Consider the following 20,680-nt stretch of genomic DNA (forward strand, 5'->3'; position numbering starts at 1 on the left):
AGGAGTATTAATAATCTATATTACTTTGAAGACTAAGTTATTATTAATGGATTATCTTAGATAAATACGTAGTTTTAAGAGATAACTAACAAAACCACCAGTAAAATTGTAGATGAGTTCGTAACAATCTTTTAATGAAAACAATTTTAAAAATAATTAAGGAACTGGAGTGGATATTTGACTTTGAAGTGAGCTCAATAGGGGAAATATATGAGGAGAAATAACGTTAAAAATGCAAAACTATTAAATTACATAGTAATATATAGATTTATTTAAGATTTTTTGAATTCTACATAAACTATATCTATGTCTAACAGAATAAAAAAAAAGTACCATAAAACAGTGCACTGAAAATTGTATTATTAAATGAGAGAATGAACAATAACAGAAACAAAATGAATGCACAACCTGTCCTCAGTTTCCTTTTAACTTACACAAATTTATACACACTGTATGCCAAAGGCTTAGCCACAACCTCAATAACATAAAATGTGTCGTATTTAAAACACGAGATAAATAATAACAATAAATTGCGCCAAATCGCAGACTCTTTGGCTGATATATGTTGCAAATTCCATATTTTAAATGCTTTAAAGCGAAATGTGATTATTTACAAATAAGAGTAACAGTTGTTTTTAGTGTCACACACCATTAATCAGTCGATTCTTTACAAACTAAAAAAATATATAGATAATAAAATAATAAACATAGATAAATAATACTCTGTATCGTTTTAAGGACCGACTTTATAATCTGCCACAATGAAAAAAAGAGGTGAGAAAGTACACTACAGTTAAAATGCTTTTTGTTTATAATATTGAATAAAATGAAAATAAAGTTAGATAAGTGTTTATTGCTCTATTTTCACTCTATTTCTTTTTAGCTGTAGGATTCCTCTGCGGTGTCGAAGGACGGCCGGAATTTACTCCTTGATACTGGTATTTTGCTTTCTTTTCAGATGGTTTCAATATCTGAAATGCACACGTAAACATATCTGATTTAAAAGTTTTTTGTATTGACTCAATCTAATTTAACAATTTAGCCAATAGACAATTGGATAACAGATTTCTTAATAAAATTGTACTGGTAATTAAACAATATCTCAACTGAAGAAGATGAAAATACTTTATAGATTATAAGATAAACTTTAGTTTATTACCTGGAAGGAGCACATCAGAGTTTCATCAACACTCATCATACCACCGGCATTGTCGAACTCTCCGCAATAATTTGGAGCCGAAAATAAGGTGACCAGTTGTCTCTTCGCAAAGAATTCATAACCATCTTCAACCACCTGATGGGCACGGCATATTAGATCTAAGTCATGCCTATTTAAGAACTTGCTGACTATGTCAGCACCAAAAGTGAAGGACACCCCACGGTCATTTTCTCCCCATCCCTGTACATCCTTATCTGGATCCGACCAAAGAAGATCACAAAGTAACCCTAAAAATATATATTTTTTTCAAAATCTGAAATGTAAAACTGCATTCATGTATACAACATTTCGAACAAAATATCGAATTAATTTATTATTTAGTAAATTCACCTGTATCTGGTACATCAGTTGGTCTCATTATACGTCTGATCTGTTCCATTCCTTGTAGATCTGGACTAAGCCCACCGTGACAACAGAAAATCTTCTCATCGATAATAGCAGCGATCGGCAAGCAGTTGAAGCAGTCTGTGAAAGTTTTCCATAGTTTGATGTTGAATCGTCGTTTGCATTCATCATAAAACCCATATATCCTGTTGATGGATGCACATTCATGATTTCCGCGGAGTAAGAAGAAATTTTCTGGGTATTTGATCTTGTACGCGAGTAAGAGACAAATGGTCTCGAGAGATTGTTTACCACGATCTACATAATCTCCTAGGAAAAGATAATTGGCTTCGGGTGGGAAACCTCCATATTCGAACAGGCGTAGTAAATCAGTGTATTGACCATGGATATCGCCTGGAATAATAAAGATAGTTAATATTGTTATTTTATATATTCAGCATTAATTAATTTACTAGAAACATTTTTAGTGGAATAGAAGAAATATTTATATGGCAGATGAGATTCTGCCGAAACGCTCTTAGTATATTAAAAGTTCTTCTAAGAACCGAATGCAGATAGAGGCGTGATTACTATTGCAACATGTATATAGACCAATGTCAGAAATTCAATATTGATGTATTTTTGATAGCGCTATTGAAACTATACCGGTAAACATTTTGCAAGAAATGATTGTTGCTTTTTAAAGAGTAAAACACTTATTTGATTTGTAAAACAACAATTATGTTTTTCTACCTGTCCATATTATATTCAATTAACCAACTTTACGCTTAGATTACGTGCGAGGAAGCAAAATCTATAGCTATAAGTGCTAAACTATCTCGGAAACGACTATTTTACATGCTGACTCTGTTAATATATGAATCCCAGTTCAAAAATAGCTTTTCGAACATTTCCAGTTCTTTCAAAGACTGGTATTGAAGCAATGTATATTGTTTTGTTGTACAGAACGCCCTCAGAAATACTAGGTGAACGCCGTTGATGTTAACACACATACAACGTACCATATTTGAGGAACTATCTTGGTAATTATTTTATTAGTTGACTTATTTGAGAAAGCGGGACATTTTTGCCTTTGCTGTAGACAGTAGCAAATTGTTTCTAATCTTTAAATATTAAGAACGAAATATAAAACGAAACTCCTTTATTGCATCGTCGTATAATGTAGTTTAAATCAAGGGAGGAAAATATGTTTGAATCAGACTAACAGAATTCTATAGGGTTTTTAATAGGTTAGGGTCGATGTTGAAATGAAATTAAATAAGTTGGGTTTAAGGTATTAACAAAATTATTTTTGTGTTTGAAAGACCTATGTATCTATTTGTTGTTTTGTATTGAATATAACATAAATGATGCTGTCGGTTTCTCAGTGATACGGATCCGTGTGGTCCAATATTCAATGATTCTGCTATAGAACCGATATGGTTGAATTTGGGTTATGTTGATTTTAAAGGTATCAGTCGATTGCTGCTTATTGGCATAGACCTGACTGAATGACAAAAAAGGCTTGCGAGGTTAAATCGCACGATCCCAGTAACCTAAAATCGTTCATGCAGAATGTTCGCCTGATTAACTGCTGCAGTTCTGGCACCACAGCTTCATATCTATAACTTTCAATTTGTGTCAAAAGAAATCGGTTATCACTTTGAAGTGCTTGTAGTTGACGGGATGAAAAGTACGGACCAACGGTATTCTTTTTTGATAAGTTTGGCCCGACATAGGAATTGATAATGAACAATTCCATAATTTTTACATTTTATTATTTTTTGATTACATCGTATTTTCCTACTTTTCCTTATTATTCTTATTATTTCCTACCAACTTCAATACACTTATTCTAATGATCTAAGTAGTATTGATAAAAAATATTTTTTCTTCTGTAAATCAGATATTTTCTTACGACTTCTTATATCCAACTATTTCTAAAGTTTTCAATAATAAATTGAATTGTTTAATATATTTTATTATGGCTACATTATTGAATAACTGATTTTTCTTTTCAAAAAATACAAAATTTCTTTTGCATTCCAAAAAATTAATATTAACATTTTTCTGATTTGATTTTCTTCTTTAATTCACTATGAAACCGAAGTTCACAACTTTCTGGGCCTGTTGATCTGATTTAATTTTACGAGTTTTACACAAAATTATTTTTAAACTAATATTCAAATAAGTTTGCGCCTTAGAACATTTTGGAAAAAATTGGGGCCTCCGATAAATATCTATCACCGTTAACCTAATCTAATTGTTAGTTGAAAAATAATTGTTGGGACTGCAACGACACTTATCCTCAAAGAGCGATTAGCACTAGGCGTGATTTGGCATCACGAAGTCGCAAGGTATAAAAACCAAGACGCATATACTCTTTTCCATATAAATAAGTAAAGCAAATTAGTGTTGTTCTTCTCATGTAAGCTTCAACAATAGTAAGCAGTGCTGTTAGTAAATTGGTTATCCACTACACAATATGGCGATTACGCTTCTCGTAAGTAATAGAAGGTCTAGCTAAGGATCTACTCATTTACTTCATTTCAGTGGAGGCTCGGAAATGTCTTTTCTAATTCATAAATTAGGTGTTCCATAAGATTCTCCCTTAGCACCAGTATTATTCAACCTTTATATGGAGGACATCACATATTTGTGAGCACATTTTACTGAATATTACCATTCGAAATAACATGCCAACGTCACCCCCTCTGCTAAGGTTTAAATTCGTTTGCTGATTGAAAGCTGCTCTCATGTTAGAAAATCAGTGAGTCCAAATTTGACAGATGGAACCACCTCCACCAGTGTAGGTGTTTAAATCGGCGCCCTTTCACTGGTATCATTTCCATAATTTTAGCGATATCACCAATAAAACAATCTTAGTTGGTAGTGTCCCAGTAGTTTTAGATAATTTAGGTATTCATTTTATTTAATTTATAGGCATGTGTAGACACACAAAAAAACATCTATCCTCTTCTATTGATCAAGTAATTTATATCAATGAATAAATAAGAAAAACTCAACCGGCGCTTCTAAACAATAACAGTAATTCTGAACTATGTAGTCTATTTTTATCCCTTCTATAGTGCTTTCTGGTTCTATAGTGTCCTTCTCTTCTATAGTGTTTTTATGGGCTATAGCTATGACCCATAATGATCTAAAATGTTATGTTATGCAAGAACATGCTGCACTATATTGACTGAGAAATAGTAATTTTCTCCAAACACATATTAAATATAATACAAAAATGCATGTTACATTCATAATCCAGCTATAATAATAAGATATATAAATGTATTTTAGGCTAATAATCTATTAATTTATTCAATCATTTTAAATCTAAAAATTCCATATTTCGGATTAAGGATGATCTCAACAATATTGACTGATAAAACTATGATAATAGAAAACTCAGGCAATAGTCCATATGAAGTTAAATATAATAATCAAAATGATAACATTATAGTATCTACCTAATATTAATACTTTGTATACTTCATCATAAAACAATAATTATTATTAATTAAGTTAATATATATATATATATATATATATATATATATATATATATATAAGATGTAATATAAAAATATTATTAACAAGTCAATAATAATACCAAAAAATGGGTATTTTTATTTAATATAATTTATTAAAGATATGTCTAGGGTTTCACTTACCACATATCTTTAGGGGTGCTTCAAGTTCCAATAATATAGGTTGCTGTAAAAATATTTCTCTAGACTTAAGACAAAGGCCTCTAACTTCAGCTTCAGTCATATGAACAGACTTTCCTGGTCGACATCCTCTTACTAAAATAAAAAAAAACCTCTTGAATATTAATTTTATAATTATAGTTGTGTATTGATTGATTGACAAAAGGTTTCTTGTCAAGATATTCCAAAAATAAATACATTATGTTAAGTAGATTATACTCTAGAAATATTGGAGGACAAATTTACTTGTAGTACTTACAACTTTTTTACACTAATTGCACTAAACTAGCAATAATAGAAAAAGCTATACATTTTTATCTTACATTCTGAAGACACAAAAATAGTTTTAAACGTTGATTTCTTCTTAACATCTGGGTTTTCTTTCAATTCGGTTATGGTTTTATATCCTATTTAAACGTGATGAAAACCGAAATTAAAAATAAACATTTCCATTTTATTTACGAGATAAGAAAGGTTCTATGTGTGTAAATAAGGAAATTGCATAGAGTTATGATTATAGATATTTATAGATTTCAGAACAAGAGGAAGTGTGCTCATTTAGGATTGTCATTATTTTTATATAAAATTTGTACTTACAACAAAAATAGTAAAATAATTAAAATATAGGAAATGACAGATGTATCGGAAGTTTATTATTAGATATAAATAAATTGTTAAAATGAGTTGTTCTATTACATAAGAATATGACTAATACTTGACTAAATGTGGAATATATAAAACAAGTAGATTTACCTTCTAATAGCCTCTGAATTAAGCTATCAACGTTTAATTCGGGCTCTGCCATTTTTTTACTAGAACAAACCTAAAAAAAATGTAATTTGTTGCCAACCATAAAACAGTAACTGCCTGTCGATTGTCGACAGTTACATTCATATCATTTCATGACATAGAGGGCGTTTTCAAATGTAATATAACAAACATTTCATAGCTATTATATCGAAAGTACCTTTTATATATATGATTAGCAATGAAAATATAATATTCATGTAATTAAATTTTTAAATTATTAGGGCATATTGTACAGAAAACTGTATAAATCAATTTTCGTAATTTGAATTAGAACGACAGATGTCGCGACCCATTCTTATCTATTTAAAATTACTATTTTCAAAATATTATTGATCTATTTAAATAAAATGTTAGAGAATATGGATAAAATTAAAATATTTTATTGTAACATAATAAATATTCTAAAATAAACAACATAATTTAAAGCATTAGCAATTAGTAAATATTTCATATTTACGATTAGAAAATATATTTGAAGAATTATAATGTTATTGTTGTTATATTTTTTATTAAACTCACATTTCAGAATTTTATTTTATTTAGTTTTTAATGTTATGTTATAATTCATAGTTACTAAGGTAATATTGATTTTTTTAACTGAAGAATGGCACGATAAATACAAATTGCTATTATGTGTGTAAGTTGTTTTAAAAAATAGAGGATGGAGCTGCAATTATCAAGGGTAGACTATACGGTTGTAGGAATTACAAACAATAATTGTTTGAAGTTGTTACCATCGAGTAATTTAAAGGAACCACAAAAAGTGCGTATATCAGCTATATAATAAAGAATATTAAAACATTAAAAATGTAATTAGGTGGTGGTGGCAGATTCTGAAGGTATATTGCAAGTATTTTCTATTAAAAAGGACGATATTCAGCTACATTTCAAGACACTGCCAGGGGCATCAATAACTTCATTACAAACGGCAGGAATTACAGGTAAATGGATATTTTTAAACTATATAGAAATGTTTTCCGGTTAAATATTTGGTATTTTAGGGACTGCCCATGATAAAATTTTTATTGCTTGTGGAAACGAAGTGAAGGGTTTTACCAAAAAGGGAAAATTATTTCTGGTTTTTGATAGTGGTATGACAGAACCCATTAATTCAATGTAAGTTTAATACCAATTTTGTCTTCAATGACGAAAGAATGAAATATCTATCAATTCGTTTCTTATCTTGAGAAAATTTTATTATTCAATAGATTAGATTTGGTTTAATAAATCTCGCTTTTAAATATTACTAGTGATCGTCCTATGGTCGAAATTGGATCACAATATATTAAATAAACGGACTAACTTAAAAATGATATGTCACTAAAACTAGTTTTCACAGTATTTTCTATATAAGATCAGAAATGTATTTGATACATAAAATTAATTGAAATAATAAATGTCTGTATATTAAAACATATTGAAATATATGCAAACCATCTTAATAACTAATACACATTAACATGTGCTAAATTGCATATAATAATCGTAATAATCAATAAAGTATTAATAAGTGTAAATTACTACTCCACTGAACATTAAACAAAGTATCATAAGTAAGGTTATTTTCAGAGTTTCAAATATAAGCATACATGATTTTTCTTTACTTTTATGTTATAAATATAAGTACTCTCAGTGGACTTAAAGTGTAGTGAATACGTGTTTATGTGATCAGAAAAAAAGACTGAATTTCATTTTTATTAGTGTTTTAAAATTATTTTCCCTTATTTTACAACAGTCCTTTTGAAATTTATTTATCGTATTTATGGTCAAAAAGTAATGCAAAAAATAGCACGTGAGTGAAAAATGAAGTGCGTGAAATAAACAATGTATTTATTTTATTTTTTTATCCTTTGGAAGTAAATAAAATAAAATATTAACAATCTAGAAATGGCAAACCATAGCGATTCAACCAAATCACCTGCACACTATTATATAAGATTAGAACAATCAGCAATAACGCAAATCCCACAAACAGAATGGATTAAAATCATTAACAAAAAACGATTGAGAAGCCCAGAAGAAGAAATCGCCAGGAAACAAACAAGGATCAGTGACTATTGGTTACAAAAACCAATAGAGACAAAAAATAGTTTTAGCGACCTATCGGAAGAAATTGAAGAGAATATACAACCAAGCCCTGAAAAAGTTGTTCCCAAACCACCACCAATAACAGTTTATAAGGTAAGAGTAATAAAATACATCCATGACCTATTGAAAACCATTACTACACAATTAAAACAGTTAGCTAGAAACAATAAAAATCAAATTGTTCAAAGCGGAGCACTATAAAGTTCTAGTAAAAGAATTAGACGAAAGAAACACCCAGTACCATACATTCAGGCCAAAATCCGAGAGAACATTTAACTTCGTGTTAAAAGGATTACATCACGGAACGGACTTTAACACCATCAAGGTAGCCCTAGCTGAACAAGGCTACGAGGTGGTAAATGTTCACAATATACGACATCGCACGACAAAAAACCCTCTGCCTATGTTCTATATTGATTTAAAACCTAGTGGAAATAATAAGGCGGTCTGTGAAATCACCAGATTAGAAAACAATATTATTTAATGCGAACTACCACATACAAAAAGAATTATACCACAATGCACGAGGTGTCAAGCACACGGGCACACAAACAGTCGCAAATCATTTAGATGCGTAAAATGTACAGGAGAACACAAAACAGGAGATTGTACTCGTAAAGTTCGCGATGATAAAGTGAAATGTGCTAACTGTGACGGAAATCATCCAGCGAACTACAAGAGTTGCGCAGTTCACAAACAACTACAGCAGAAACTATATCCTGCCTTAAGATAAAAAAGGCATCAACAGCAACAAAAACAATCCACACCTACCAGTCTATCCAACAGACCAAGTCAACCAGACATAACTTATGCCCAAATGGTTGAAAATGGTTCAACACAAAATCGAGAAACCACATCACAACCTACTGAAACTAGCAGCAACACCTCTAGATTAGAAAACATGATGGCCAAACTAATGAATCAAATGAGTACGATGCTTGGTCTACTCACAATCGTCGTCAGCAAACTTGCCTAATGCCTGAAACCATTAGCTACAAAATCGCGGTATGGAATGCCAATGGGCTCCAACAACACGCCAGGGAAATAAAATTGTTCGTAACTGAACAAAATATTGACTTTATGATGATTTCCGAAACACATTTTATGGACAAACATTATTTAAAAATTCTTAAATATAAACTTTATCATACAAATCACCATGATGATAAAGCACATGGAGGTACAGCTATAATCATTCGAGATGATATAAAGTATTTCGAAAAAGAAAAATTCCGCAAGCCACCAGCATAACCATAGAGGATATCCATGGACCATTAACAATGTCTGCGATTTATTGCCCACCCAAACATAAAAACAAGGCAGAACACTTTCAAGAATTCTTCAGTACGCTAGGTGATTTATAGCCGGAGGAGATTACAATGCGAAACATTTAATGTGGGGTTCAAGAATAATAACCTCAAAAGGTAGAGAACTGTTAAAAGCAATAAAGGCAGATAATTTACAACATATCTCTACTGGTGAACCAACAGATTGGCTTACAGACAGAAATAAAAAACCAGATACTATAGATTTCTGTATTACAAAAAATATTGATACAAAAAAATGTCATGCAGAATCATGTTTCGACTTGTCTTCTGATCATTCGCCAATAATAGAAACACCTTCTTAAAACATTACCATCAAAGATAAACCCTCTTCTCTGTGCAATAATAGAACTAACTGGCCCTTATTTAGAGAAAACTTAGACCGAAACATCTCTCTAAACTTACCGTTACAAACTGAAATGGATATAGAAATAGCAGTAATAAATATTACAAAAAATATACAGGAGGCAGCATATTCCGCGACTCCTAACAGTGAAACATGTCCAAGAAAAAATACACATATATCATGTACAATACAGAAAAAGATAGCAGATAAAAGAAAATTACGACGGAATTGGCAACAGCAAAGAGGCACAACAAGAAGCAATAAAGAGAAGGCCGACATCTTCTCAAAACACTTAAAAAATATTTTTAAACTATTCCAGTCTCAGCTACATAAAGATGTCGAAAATAAAATTACTAGCTTTCTAGATTCGCCATTTCAAATGGACTTACTGTGCGAGAAATTAACGGCCAAGAAAGTTAAACAAACAATAATGAGAGAGATTAATATTAAAAGAGCTCTTGGTTATGAATTAATTACTTCCCTAGCATCTGGAAAGTAACTAAGATATTAATGATTCTTAAACCATGAAAAATACCAGAAGATGTGACCTCCTACCGGCCTATAAGTTTATTACCGATAATCTACAAAGTTTTCGAGAAACAATACATCAAGAAGCTAAACTATATAATAGAAAAATGAAAAATTATTCCAGAACATCAGTTTGGCTTTCGCAATAAGCATGGAAGTATAGAACAAGTGCATAGACTTGTAAACAAAATAAACACTGACCTAAATGATAAAAGATATTGTTCGGCTGCTTTTCTAGATATATCTCAGGCTTTTGACAAAGTTTGGCATACCGGCTTGCAGGTTAAACTAAAGAAACTTCTCCCTCATCCGGATTATCGGTTACGAAAATCGTACCTCACTGATAGACATTTAAATGTAAATCAAGGCGATGAACGTACCGAATTAAATCCCATGTATTCAGGAGTTCGGCAAGTTAGTGTACTGGTTCCAGCAATCTTATCATTCCATGAATATCCAATCACAGCATCAATAAACCTACAAAGCCACCTGGCGCAAATACAATTATGGTTGAAGACATGGCGCATTAAAGCCAAAGAAACAAAATTCACGCATATAACGTTTACCCTGCGTAGAAGAACATGTCCACCAGTGAATATCAATTATCGTCAACACCCCCAAGCAGAGCATGTTAAATATCTTGGTATGCACTTAGATGAACGCATAACCTGGAAGAAGCACATACTGTCTAAACGAAAACAACTTGGACTTAAATTATATCAAATGTATTGGCTCATTGGGCGTAAATACATTAGATAACAAGGTATTGTTGTATGAGTCCATACTCAAGCATATTTGGTCAAATGCAATCCAACTATGGGGTACCGCTAGACAATCTAATATATCCATCATTCAACGGTTCCAAAATAAAGTGTTGCGTGCCATTGTTGATGCTCCGGACTATATTTCAAATAAAGTGATACAACGCGATATTCCTCTTGAACCTATAACGAGTGTAATTCAACGTATTTGTGTGAAGTACTTCGAAAGAGTGTCAGTGCATCCCAATGTACTCGCAAGTTATAGACGATGTGTACCCGCTAAAACACCACAAGAGAGGAGAAATAGAGTAGTTCCTCGAGTTAAACCTCAAGAAATAATGAGTGAAAAGAAACAACCGAAAAAATATAACAAAGTTATTGATGAAATGACTTATGCCCAAATTATCAGTCAAAATAACCAAAGAGACACAAAGGAAGATGAAGCAACCACCAACGAATTGATACTTAAATTAATAGGAAAGCTGGACAGTCAAGAAAAAATGATCGAATATTTTTTCGAAAGGCTTGAAAAACTAGAATTGAAAAACATTAAAGCAACAAAAACAATAAACAATAAAGAATAGCAATTTGGAATGTTAATGGAATCCAGCAACATCACGCTACCCTATAAGTATTCCTTTATATGCAAAAAATAGATATTTGCCTAATACCAGAAACTTATTTAACAAAAGAATCCTTTACTAAATTTAGAGGATATACATTTTATCATACCAAACATCCAGCCAACACCGCAAGAGGAGAAGTGCAATAATAATAAAAAAGAACATTTCTCACCATCAAAAACCGGGCTCTGTACAGCAGAAAATCAGGTAAGAGCAGTAACTATTAAATCAAGTAGATACAAGGTTACAATAGCCGCAATTTATTGTCCTTCAAGATACAATCAAAAAAGGAAAATTATTTGAATGTCCTAAGCAACCTCGGAGAAAAACTTATAATTGGAGATGATTTCAATGCAAAATATACAAGATGGGGATCCAGAATGACAACAACTAAAGGTAATGAACTGCATGAAGCAGCTGCTGAACTAAGGTGTTTAAGAGTTACATGTCAACTAGAAAACGAACTCATTGGCCGACGATGTAGCACAAGTTTTCGATTAGGTTTGGCATGAAGGCCTTGTTCATAAACTTCAAAAAATGCTACCAAAACAACACATCGAACCATTAAAATCATACAATAAAAGAAGCTAAACCAGGTGTACCACAAGGAAGTGTACTGGACCAATGCTTTATCTACTCTACACTTGTGATATACCACAAATGGAAAATATTACGATGGCTACATTTGCTGATGATACTGCGATTATATATATGTGGGAGACAATTCTGAAGAAGCCTCACGAAAATTACAACAGACAAGTGACAATATAAATAATTGGATACAATCTTGGAAAATAAAAATTTATGAAAGTAAATCTGTACATGTGCAGTTCACATATAAACAGACCGTACAAGCACCAATAATATTAAATAATACTAATTAGTTCATATAGCAACTACGCTAAATATCTCGAAATGAATCTCGGTGCAAAACTTCGCTGGAAGGAACATATAAAGAAGAAAAGAAAAGAATTGTAATTGAAATATAGGAAAATGTACTGGCTAACTGGAAGAAAATCACAATTATCAGTACATAATAAATTGCTATTATATAAGCAAATACTGAAACCTATATGGACATACGGATTCCAATTATGGGGATGTTCTGTAAAGAGTAACATAAATTAAATACAATTTTTTCAGAACAAAGTCCTGACAGGTATTGTGGGTGCATCCAAATACTATAGGACTGATTACCTACATCGAGACCCTCAGATACCCACAGTCAATCAAGAAATCAAGAGAATTGCAAGGGGGCATGGGGAAAGACTCCATTCTCATGAGAATATTGAAAAATTGCAGCTTTTGGATACCATCAGAACAGGACACAGACTCAAAATAATCAAACCATCTGATCTTGTATACTATTGTGTAGTGAGGTGCATATATTAAAAAATACAGCAGCGACATGTATAAACACTATTTCACCAGAGACTGAGATAGGACCCATGAGTTTTAAGTTATTATAAAGACACATTGTAGGTTAGACGGAAATGACTAGTAACAATGTATTAATTAAATAATAATAAAAATTATTATTCCGGTTGAAGATGCCGAAGCAATTAGATAGAGTCTGAAACAGATTACGTCTTTAATGAATTACTTCTAACAGCAATTAGATAATATATGCATTAGATGCACTCTAATAATAAAATAAATTATATTTGATAACATTATTTATGGTTTATTCTCTTATTTAGATTAGAATTTTGTTATATATCAAAGCCAAAATAAATAAAATAAAACTCAATATATAATATAATAATATATAATAGAATATATACACAAAAACCGTGCTCATTATCTTACTGTTTAATTTTACTTTTTTGGAACCGAAGAACTTATAGTCTTGACTGTTCTTTTATTATTGAAGTAGTAGCATTAAAATATTAAATTTCTTCAAAGTAATCTCATAATCGGTAATATGATGAAAGAGAATACATGCAATTTATTTTAGAGGCGTTTTTTAAAAAAAATGTTCAAATCTAAATTTTTAAATAATAAGTTTATTCGTTGAACCACTGAATATTTAAGGGCATATTGAACGATATTTATGTTCTACATTTCCGTATTAAATTTTTAATTACGTTTCTTATAGGTTTGTCTTAGGAAACGAACTGTTCTTATGCGGAAAACATGTTTATAGCCATTTCAGGGATTGTAAGGATCTGGGATCGTATCTATGTGGTGATACTATTGTGGATGTTGTAGCATTTTATATGACTAAAGTAAGTTTTTATTTTGTTTTAAATTAATTTTACCATTACCTATTAGTATTATATCAAGAATTTGATATATAATTCGGTATTAAAAAATCTCAGTTATAGGCTGTCCCCTCGCACTTCGATCTTCCGAAAGTTTGGTCAGTCTATGAATAAGAAATGAGAATGAGGGATGGGAATGAGAATGATAATAAAAATACATCATAATATTATTTGTGGGAACTCATTTTTTTAAATATGTATGAAAAGTGAAACTGAGGCTTATTGCGATATCAATATCGGGATTTAGAAATATCTATTTCAATCTAAGGGATTAAAAGCATGGCGAACTAATTAAATGGTGTAACCAACTTCATGTTGAAGCTTCTCTAACTTTTCAGTGCAATTTTGTCGAAGTGTGCATAAAATATGTTTGAATATGTACCAAGTAAATCGTGTTTGGGAGAACTTTTATATGTTTATTTCATTTTCAAGAAAAAAAAAGTTTCAAGGGACTGAAAGTCGAATGCTGGGTGAAATAGCTACCATACTCCATTAATTTCAACATATGAATATTAATTTTGACGTTTTAAAAGTGGCGATTTTGACACCGATGACAATGAGCGTTCTGAGCAGCCAAAATTTTGGCGAGGCAAAAAAAGACGAGGAACTGAAAGCATTACTCGAAGAAATCATCAATTGCTATCGACTACAATTATTGCGTTTGAGCCGAGCACTGGTCGGAATACGAGAAAAAACAATGTTACTATGTTAATACACAGCATGACAATGCTTGACCACATGTTTTAAAATCGGTGAAAACATACTTGGAAACATTAAAATGGAAAGTGCTATCCCACTTGTTGTATTCCCCAGAACTTGCTCCTTCTGATTTCTACTTGTTCCGACATATGAATCGTGACTTAGTCGACGTTTAACTTTCACAGAGTAAAGACGTATCCGGAGAGATGGTCAGTAAAACGAAATAAAAATGCAACATCTGTGTCGCAAATTAAAAAAAAAGGTTAAAGGTTAAGGGCGTTAAAAAGAAAACTTTAATAATAACAGTTTACTGTTACTGGGTTAGACTGGGTTTAAAATAAAAAGTGAAAGTGCGATCGGAAAAGATGTCAGTACAGTAGAAAATAAATGACAAATGCCATAAAACGTTAAGCCATTAAACGTTGAAAACTCAACATCTGGACAAAATAACATAACATTTATTATTTCAACAATCCATAAAGAAAATATGGAGAACATCGCACAAAAGACAAATAAAATGGAAATATCGACATCAGGCGAAGTATCACCTATTGCAATTTTGAATCGAGAGAACACAACTAGAACCCAGAACGAACATTATTTGAATGTCCTAAGCAACCTAGGAGAAAAATGTATAATTGGAGGTGATTTCAATGCAACAAATATAAGATGGGACTCCAGAATGACAACAACTATAGGCAATGAACTGCATAAAGCAGCTGCTGAACTAAGATGTAGTTAGATTTCTTCAAAGTAAGAAACATAACATCCAGCTATATAAAAGTCGAAGAAAATTTTGAGCTAAGTTCAGATCATACGCCAGTGATTCTAAAGAAATTATAATAAGAAAAGAAAGAAACCCAAAGTTAACAAATAAGAGAACAGAATAGTAGCGATTTGCTGAAGAATTGGACAAACTATTTCAACTAAATGTACCCCTCAAAATAATTGAACAATTAAATTTTGAAGCAGGAAAATTCGTAGTACAGCAAGCTGCTTGGAATAATACTGCAGAAATTAAGAGTACAATTAAAGGAATTAATTATTCAAGAGAAGTGAAGGAAATGGTAGATGAAAAACGAAAATTACTAAAAAAATGACAACAAAACAGAACACATATTACTTTAAATGCACAAATACTTTAAACAATATAATCCAAAAACTGAAAAGGGAAATTAAAAACAAATCAATAAATGACTATTTGAGTAATTTAACATATGATAAAGAAATTCTTTTACTCTCAATTATTCAATTCACTATAAATATATCGCTCCTGTCTACACAGTCCATCTATAAGAGACCTATAAGGGAACTGGGCACGTGACAATCACCAAAAATTAGAAGCATTTGCTGAATATCTAGAAAAAACTTTCAAACTAAACGAAACTAATATTGAATATAATTTGCCAGATATAGAAGCTGAAAATTCGATGGTTGAATGAGTCACGCCGAGAGAGCTAAATACAGTTATTAAAACTGATATTAATCTCAGGAAATCACCAGGTTATGATTTAATAAAAGGAGAATTACTGCAACAACTACCAAGAAAGGGAATTATAAAACTCACCAACTTGATCAATACAGCTCTTAAATTAATAAAAGTCTCACACATTTGGAAGATGGCGGAAATTATAATGATCCCAAAACCTTGAAAGTCACCAAACGAAATAAAACCCTATAGACCTATATCACTGCTGCCAGTAATATCTAAAGTTTTTGAAAAACTCCCGTTGAAAAGAATAAAACCAATCATAGAGAGAAAAAAACCTAATACCAACACACCAGTTTTGGTTTATTAACAAGCATTCAACAATTGACCAGGTCCACAGAATAACAGATGTTATTGAAAAAGTCTACGAAAGAAAAAACGTATGCTCAGCTATATTCTTAGATGTAGCACAAGCCTTCGATAAGGTTTGGCATAAAGACCTTGTTCATAAACTACAGAAAATGTTATCAAAACAACATACCAAACTAGTAAAATCGTACATTACAGCCAGAATGTTTAGAGTTAAACAAGAAGCTTACTCTACAATAAACGAAACTAAAGCACGTGTATCACAAGGAAGTGTATTGTGGCCATTGCTTTATCTACTCTACACTTGTGATATACCACAAATGAAGAATATTACGATGGCTACATTTGGTGATGATACTGCGATTGTAGCTGTTGGAGACAATAATGAAGAAGCCACACGAAAATTACAACAGGCAAGTGACAATATAAATAAATGGACACAAGCTTGGAAAAAAAAATTAACGAAAGTAGATCTGTGCATGTGTAGTTCACCTACAATCAGACCGTACAAGCACCAATAACATTAAATAATACTCATCATTACATATATCAACAACGCTAAATATCTCGGAATGAATCTTGATGCAAAACTTTGCTGAAAGGAACATATAAAAAAGAAAAGAAAAGAATTGGAATCGAAGCATAGGAAAGTGTATTGGCTAATTGGAAAAAATCACAGTATATAATAAATTGCTATTATTATAAGCAAATATTGAAACCTATATGGACATACGGAGTTCAATTATGGGGATGTTCTGCAAAGAGTAACATAAACAAAATACACATTTTTCAGAACGAAGACCTGAGAAATATTGTGGGCGCACCCAAATACTACAGAACTGACTACCTACATCCAGACCTTCAGATACCCACAGTAAGGATTTGATTTGACAGTCAGTCAAGAAATTAAGAGAATTGCAAGTGGGCATGAGAAAAGACTTCATTCTCATGAGAATATTGAAGTATTGCCACTTTTGGATACCATCAGAGCAAGATACAGAGTTAAAGGGATCAAGCCATCTGATCTTGTGTAGTGTTGTGTAGTGAGGTGCAGTTTATAAAAAATACAGCAGTGACATGTATTAACATTATTTCACCAGAGACTGAGATAGGGCCGATGGGTCCTCCTAGTTACATACCTAGATATAAGTTATCATAAAGACAAATTGTAGGTTAGTCGGAAACGAGTAGTAACAATGTAATAATTAAATAATAATAAAAAAAGCGTGATTTTTCTGAGCAGTGCTTCACTTCTTATACCTTGTTAAATACCTTCAAAAGACATATCGTTCTTTCGAGATGGTACCCGTGAATTAGATACAAAAAATAAAGCTTCAGTTTAAAAAAGACTTTAATTAATTTATGGGTCTAATATATAATAATCAACGTTTTATTAATGTAATGGTAATCAGTCATATATTTTTATATAACACAGTAACACTTTTATATATTTTTTGATAAACTATATTATCAAAATTGAGCATTAAAAAAATTACAAAATATATGCTAAATATTGAACAGTTACTCAGAATATTAGCTATAAATATGAACTTAAGCATCGCTTAAGAAAAAAATATTCATATAATGCTTATTTAGTAAAAATCAAAAAAAAAACTTTGGTAACTTTATTATACCGTCTAACTCATTGTTTGAATGAAATTCTTCTTAATCTTCACTGTCTCTCACTTCAGTATAGTTTTTTGTTTTCTTATTTCTAGACTTTTTTTCTGTTATTTACCTTTATTTTCTCGTACATTTAGTTCAAAAGCTGAAAAAAATTTCCAACGTTTTCTTTATTAAACTCAAATGCTCCTGAAAATGGCGTTCCTGTAGGCTTTCTAAGTGACAGTTTATCTTAGTGTCGTTTCAGATATGGCCTTAATCATGTTTTACTTGCTTTGCCAGATTCACGGAATAGATCTTGCAAGTTATTACTCATTGCCAACGTGCGAAGGAGGAATCAAATATGAACGGTAATTTTAGTATTTAGCTTAGCACGTAATTCCGATGTAGAGGATTTGATTCTCTAGTGTTCTTTGGTTTATGAGGAGGGGTGGTCAGGTGTGGGTACGTCAGGTCACACACCGCTATTTTGACAAAGAATAAATTTAAAGAAATGCAGTGGGAAAACCTCGAGTGTGTACCCTCGAAACAAATCACTTGTAGGCGAAAGTTTTGAAAGCAGTAAAGGAATAAAGGAGTATGTGCGCAACTGCCTGACAGCTCGCCCTCAAACTTTTTATGAAGAAGGAATATTCAAGCTTCTAAATCGGTGAAAAAAGTATGTAGAGCATGGAGATGACTACACTGAAAAATGTTAAATGTTTAGTTTGTATATACCATTGATCAATAAATTTATTTTACAAAATTATCATTTATATTTGACTCCCCCTCGTATATACCATTATGCGAAAATACGTACTTTCTATTGTCAAAACTTATTCCAAACTTTTTTAACTGTGTTAACACTATTGTTGTGGCTGCCACTTCTTCTGGAGTAAGCAAAATTTTCAATCATATGTATTGCAATGTCGTTCTTCGTACTGTGAAAGAATTTGTTGCTTTTAGGGTACTCATTTTCTTCTCGCGAACTATTTTTCTGGCTTTAATCATTTATTCTTCATTCCATATTTTCTTCGATTCTTTTGATTTTATCGGCGCAATTCTGAAAAAGCAAAATAAACCAACACTACGGACACATGGCAAGCCATCGAAGTACTGGTATCTGAACATAGGTTAGCCCCTATTTAAGACCACAGTAATTCGAATATTCGAAACTCTTAATCGGAATACACTTATACTTATACTTATATATATATATATATATATATATATATATAATCAATTGGAAAACATAAAATTAAACTTATATCCTATAAATAAAATATATTGCTACACTGTTTAGCCCTAATTTTGTTAAGAAAAAAAACCTATTTTACGCACCTTGCGAAATTTTTAAACAACGAGGAAAGGACAACGTCTTATCTTGGTGATATCTCACGTTGAACTTAGTAGTAGTAGTACTTGACGTAGAGTGATTGCGATGTTAGGGCGAATGATTGCAACAGAAAATTTCCATTGTTTGTTATTGAGAATTGTTTCTAGCCCATTTTAAAGCACTAGCTCACATTTTGTTATTTTTCCCCATTATATATGCCACACCAAACAACTATGTTTGATTGATGCAGACTTGTTGATATATAATAGCTTTATATGGATTTACAGTTAAATTATAAAAACCATGTAGATTTTTATTTAGATTCATAATTTTCTTTTACTTGTCTTCAATTCGGATTTATCTTTTACTGATTTCTGTGTAATATGATTTTATTGCAATTTTCAGTTAAAATTAATTGTTACATTAACCTTTTTTCAGACGAAGAGATTGACGTCATTGATAGCTTGTGAAGGCCGAATGATAAGAGTATTAGAACACGCTAGGGTAACCTTCAGCATGGAGGTGGAAAATTCGCCAACGGTTTTACATGTATTTGAAGATGATGACAGCAAAACGATTCTCTTTGGGACCAGTGACGGTAAAGTTGGGATACTAGATGTGGAAAAGTAAGTTATTATTAATTCTGATGTAATTTTGGATGTTCATTTATATAAAGAAAGTAAATTATTACTAGTGATCGCTCTATGGTCAAACAATTTATTAAGTTAAACATGTTTCTTATGTAGAGTAAAGAAAATGTTTTAAAAATGATATGTTAATATTCCTAAAACTTGTTTTAATAATAATTTCTATATAAGATCAGAAATATATTTGATATATAACATTCATTACAGTAACAAATATCCGTATATTAAAATATATGCAAACTAACACTCACTAACCTTTTTTAAATGGCATTTAATTAAAACTAATTACAATTTAGTTTTAAGAATCAACAAAGTATTAATACTCGTAAGTTTAAAATTACTACATCACTGAACATTATAACATTATAACATTAACATATAAGTATATATAATTTTTATTTACTTTTATAAACATAAACATTGAATATTAAATGAAGTAATATATATTTGTATATTAATTGAAGTAATTATTGATAAAAGGTTAAAAGAAAAAATTGTCATATAATTACATAGAGATATTCACTTTAACATAATTATTGGAAGTATCTTAAAAGAGCTCTCAGAAAAGTGTATCAAGTTAATAACATTTATATA

General features: G+C 31.1%; 2 protein-coding genes across 2 annotated transcripts in view; one reads left to right on the forward strand and one right to left on the reverse strand.

Moving 5' to 3' along the window:
* Positions 1-248: 248 nt before the first annotated feature.
* Positions 249-6,172, reverse strand: LOC143194451 (serine/threonine-protein phosphatase PP1-beta catalytic subunit). Its single transcript, XM_076401260.1, has 5 exons — positions 6,013-6,172; positions 5,224-5,355; positions 1,550-1,957; positions 1,160-1,446; positions 249-971 (listed from the first exon to the last, which is right to left on the reverse strand). Exons 1-5 carry the CDS (start codon positions 6,062-6,064, stop codon positions 870-872), a joined length of 981 nt encoding a protein of 326 aa, XP_076257375.1. The 5' UTR covers positions 6,065-6,172; the 3' UTR covers positions 249-869.
* A 508-nt stretch (positions 6,173-6,680) lies between these two features.
* The window catches only part of LOC143194440 (BBSome complex member BBS7), a 55,890-nt gene continuing 41,890 nt past the window's right edge, over positions 6,681-20,680 (forward strand). Inside the window, exons 1-5 of the mRNA XM_076401237.1 lie at positions 6,681-6,832; positions 6,887-7,010; positions 7,071-7,185; positions 13,839-13,968; positions 19,878-20,065. Coding sequence (XP_076257352.1) covers positions 6,731-6,832; positions 6,887-7,010; positions 7,071-7,185; positions 13,839-13,968; positions 19,878-20,065 — 659 coding nt within the window. The 5' untranslated portion in view covers positions 6,681-6,730. The remainder of the gene's footprint in view (positions 6,833-6,886; positions 7,011-7,070; positions 7,186-13,838; positions 13,969-19,877; positions 20,066-20,680) is intronic.

This window comes from Rhynchophorus ferrugineus, unplaced genomic scaffold, assembly GCF_030347505.1.
Source record: "Rhynchophorus ferrugineus isolate W39M unplaced genomic scaffold, kcgeb_rfMv2 rfM3, whole genome shotgun sequence".
NCBI lineage: Eukaryota > Metazoa > Arthropoda > Insecta > Coleoptera > Curculionidae > Rhynchophorus > Rhynchophorus ferrugineus.

Bases quoted from the DNA above. Each gene is read 5' to 3' on its own strand.
- LOC143194451 (XM_076401260.1), bottom strand. From the start codon at position 6,064: ATGGCAGAGCCCGAATTAAACGTTGATAGCTTAATTCAGAGGCTATTA. The intron at 1,447-1,549 runs GTGAATTTACTA...ATATATTTTTAG, and splicing joins AACTGATGTACCAGATACAG to GGTTACTTTGTGATCTTCTT. The intron at 972-1,159 runs GTAATAAACTAA...TGTGCATTTCAG, and splicing joins CTCTGATGTGCTCCTTCCAG to ATATTGAAACCATCTGAAAA.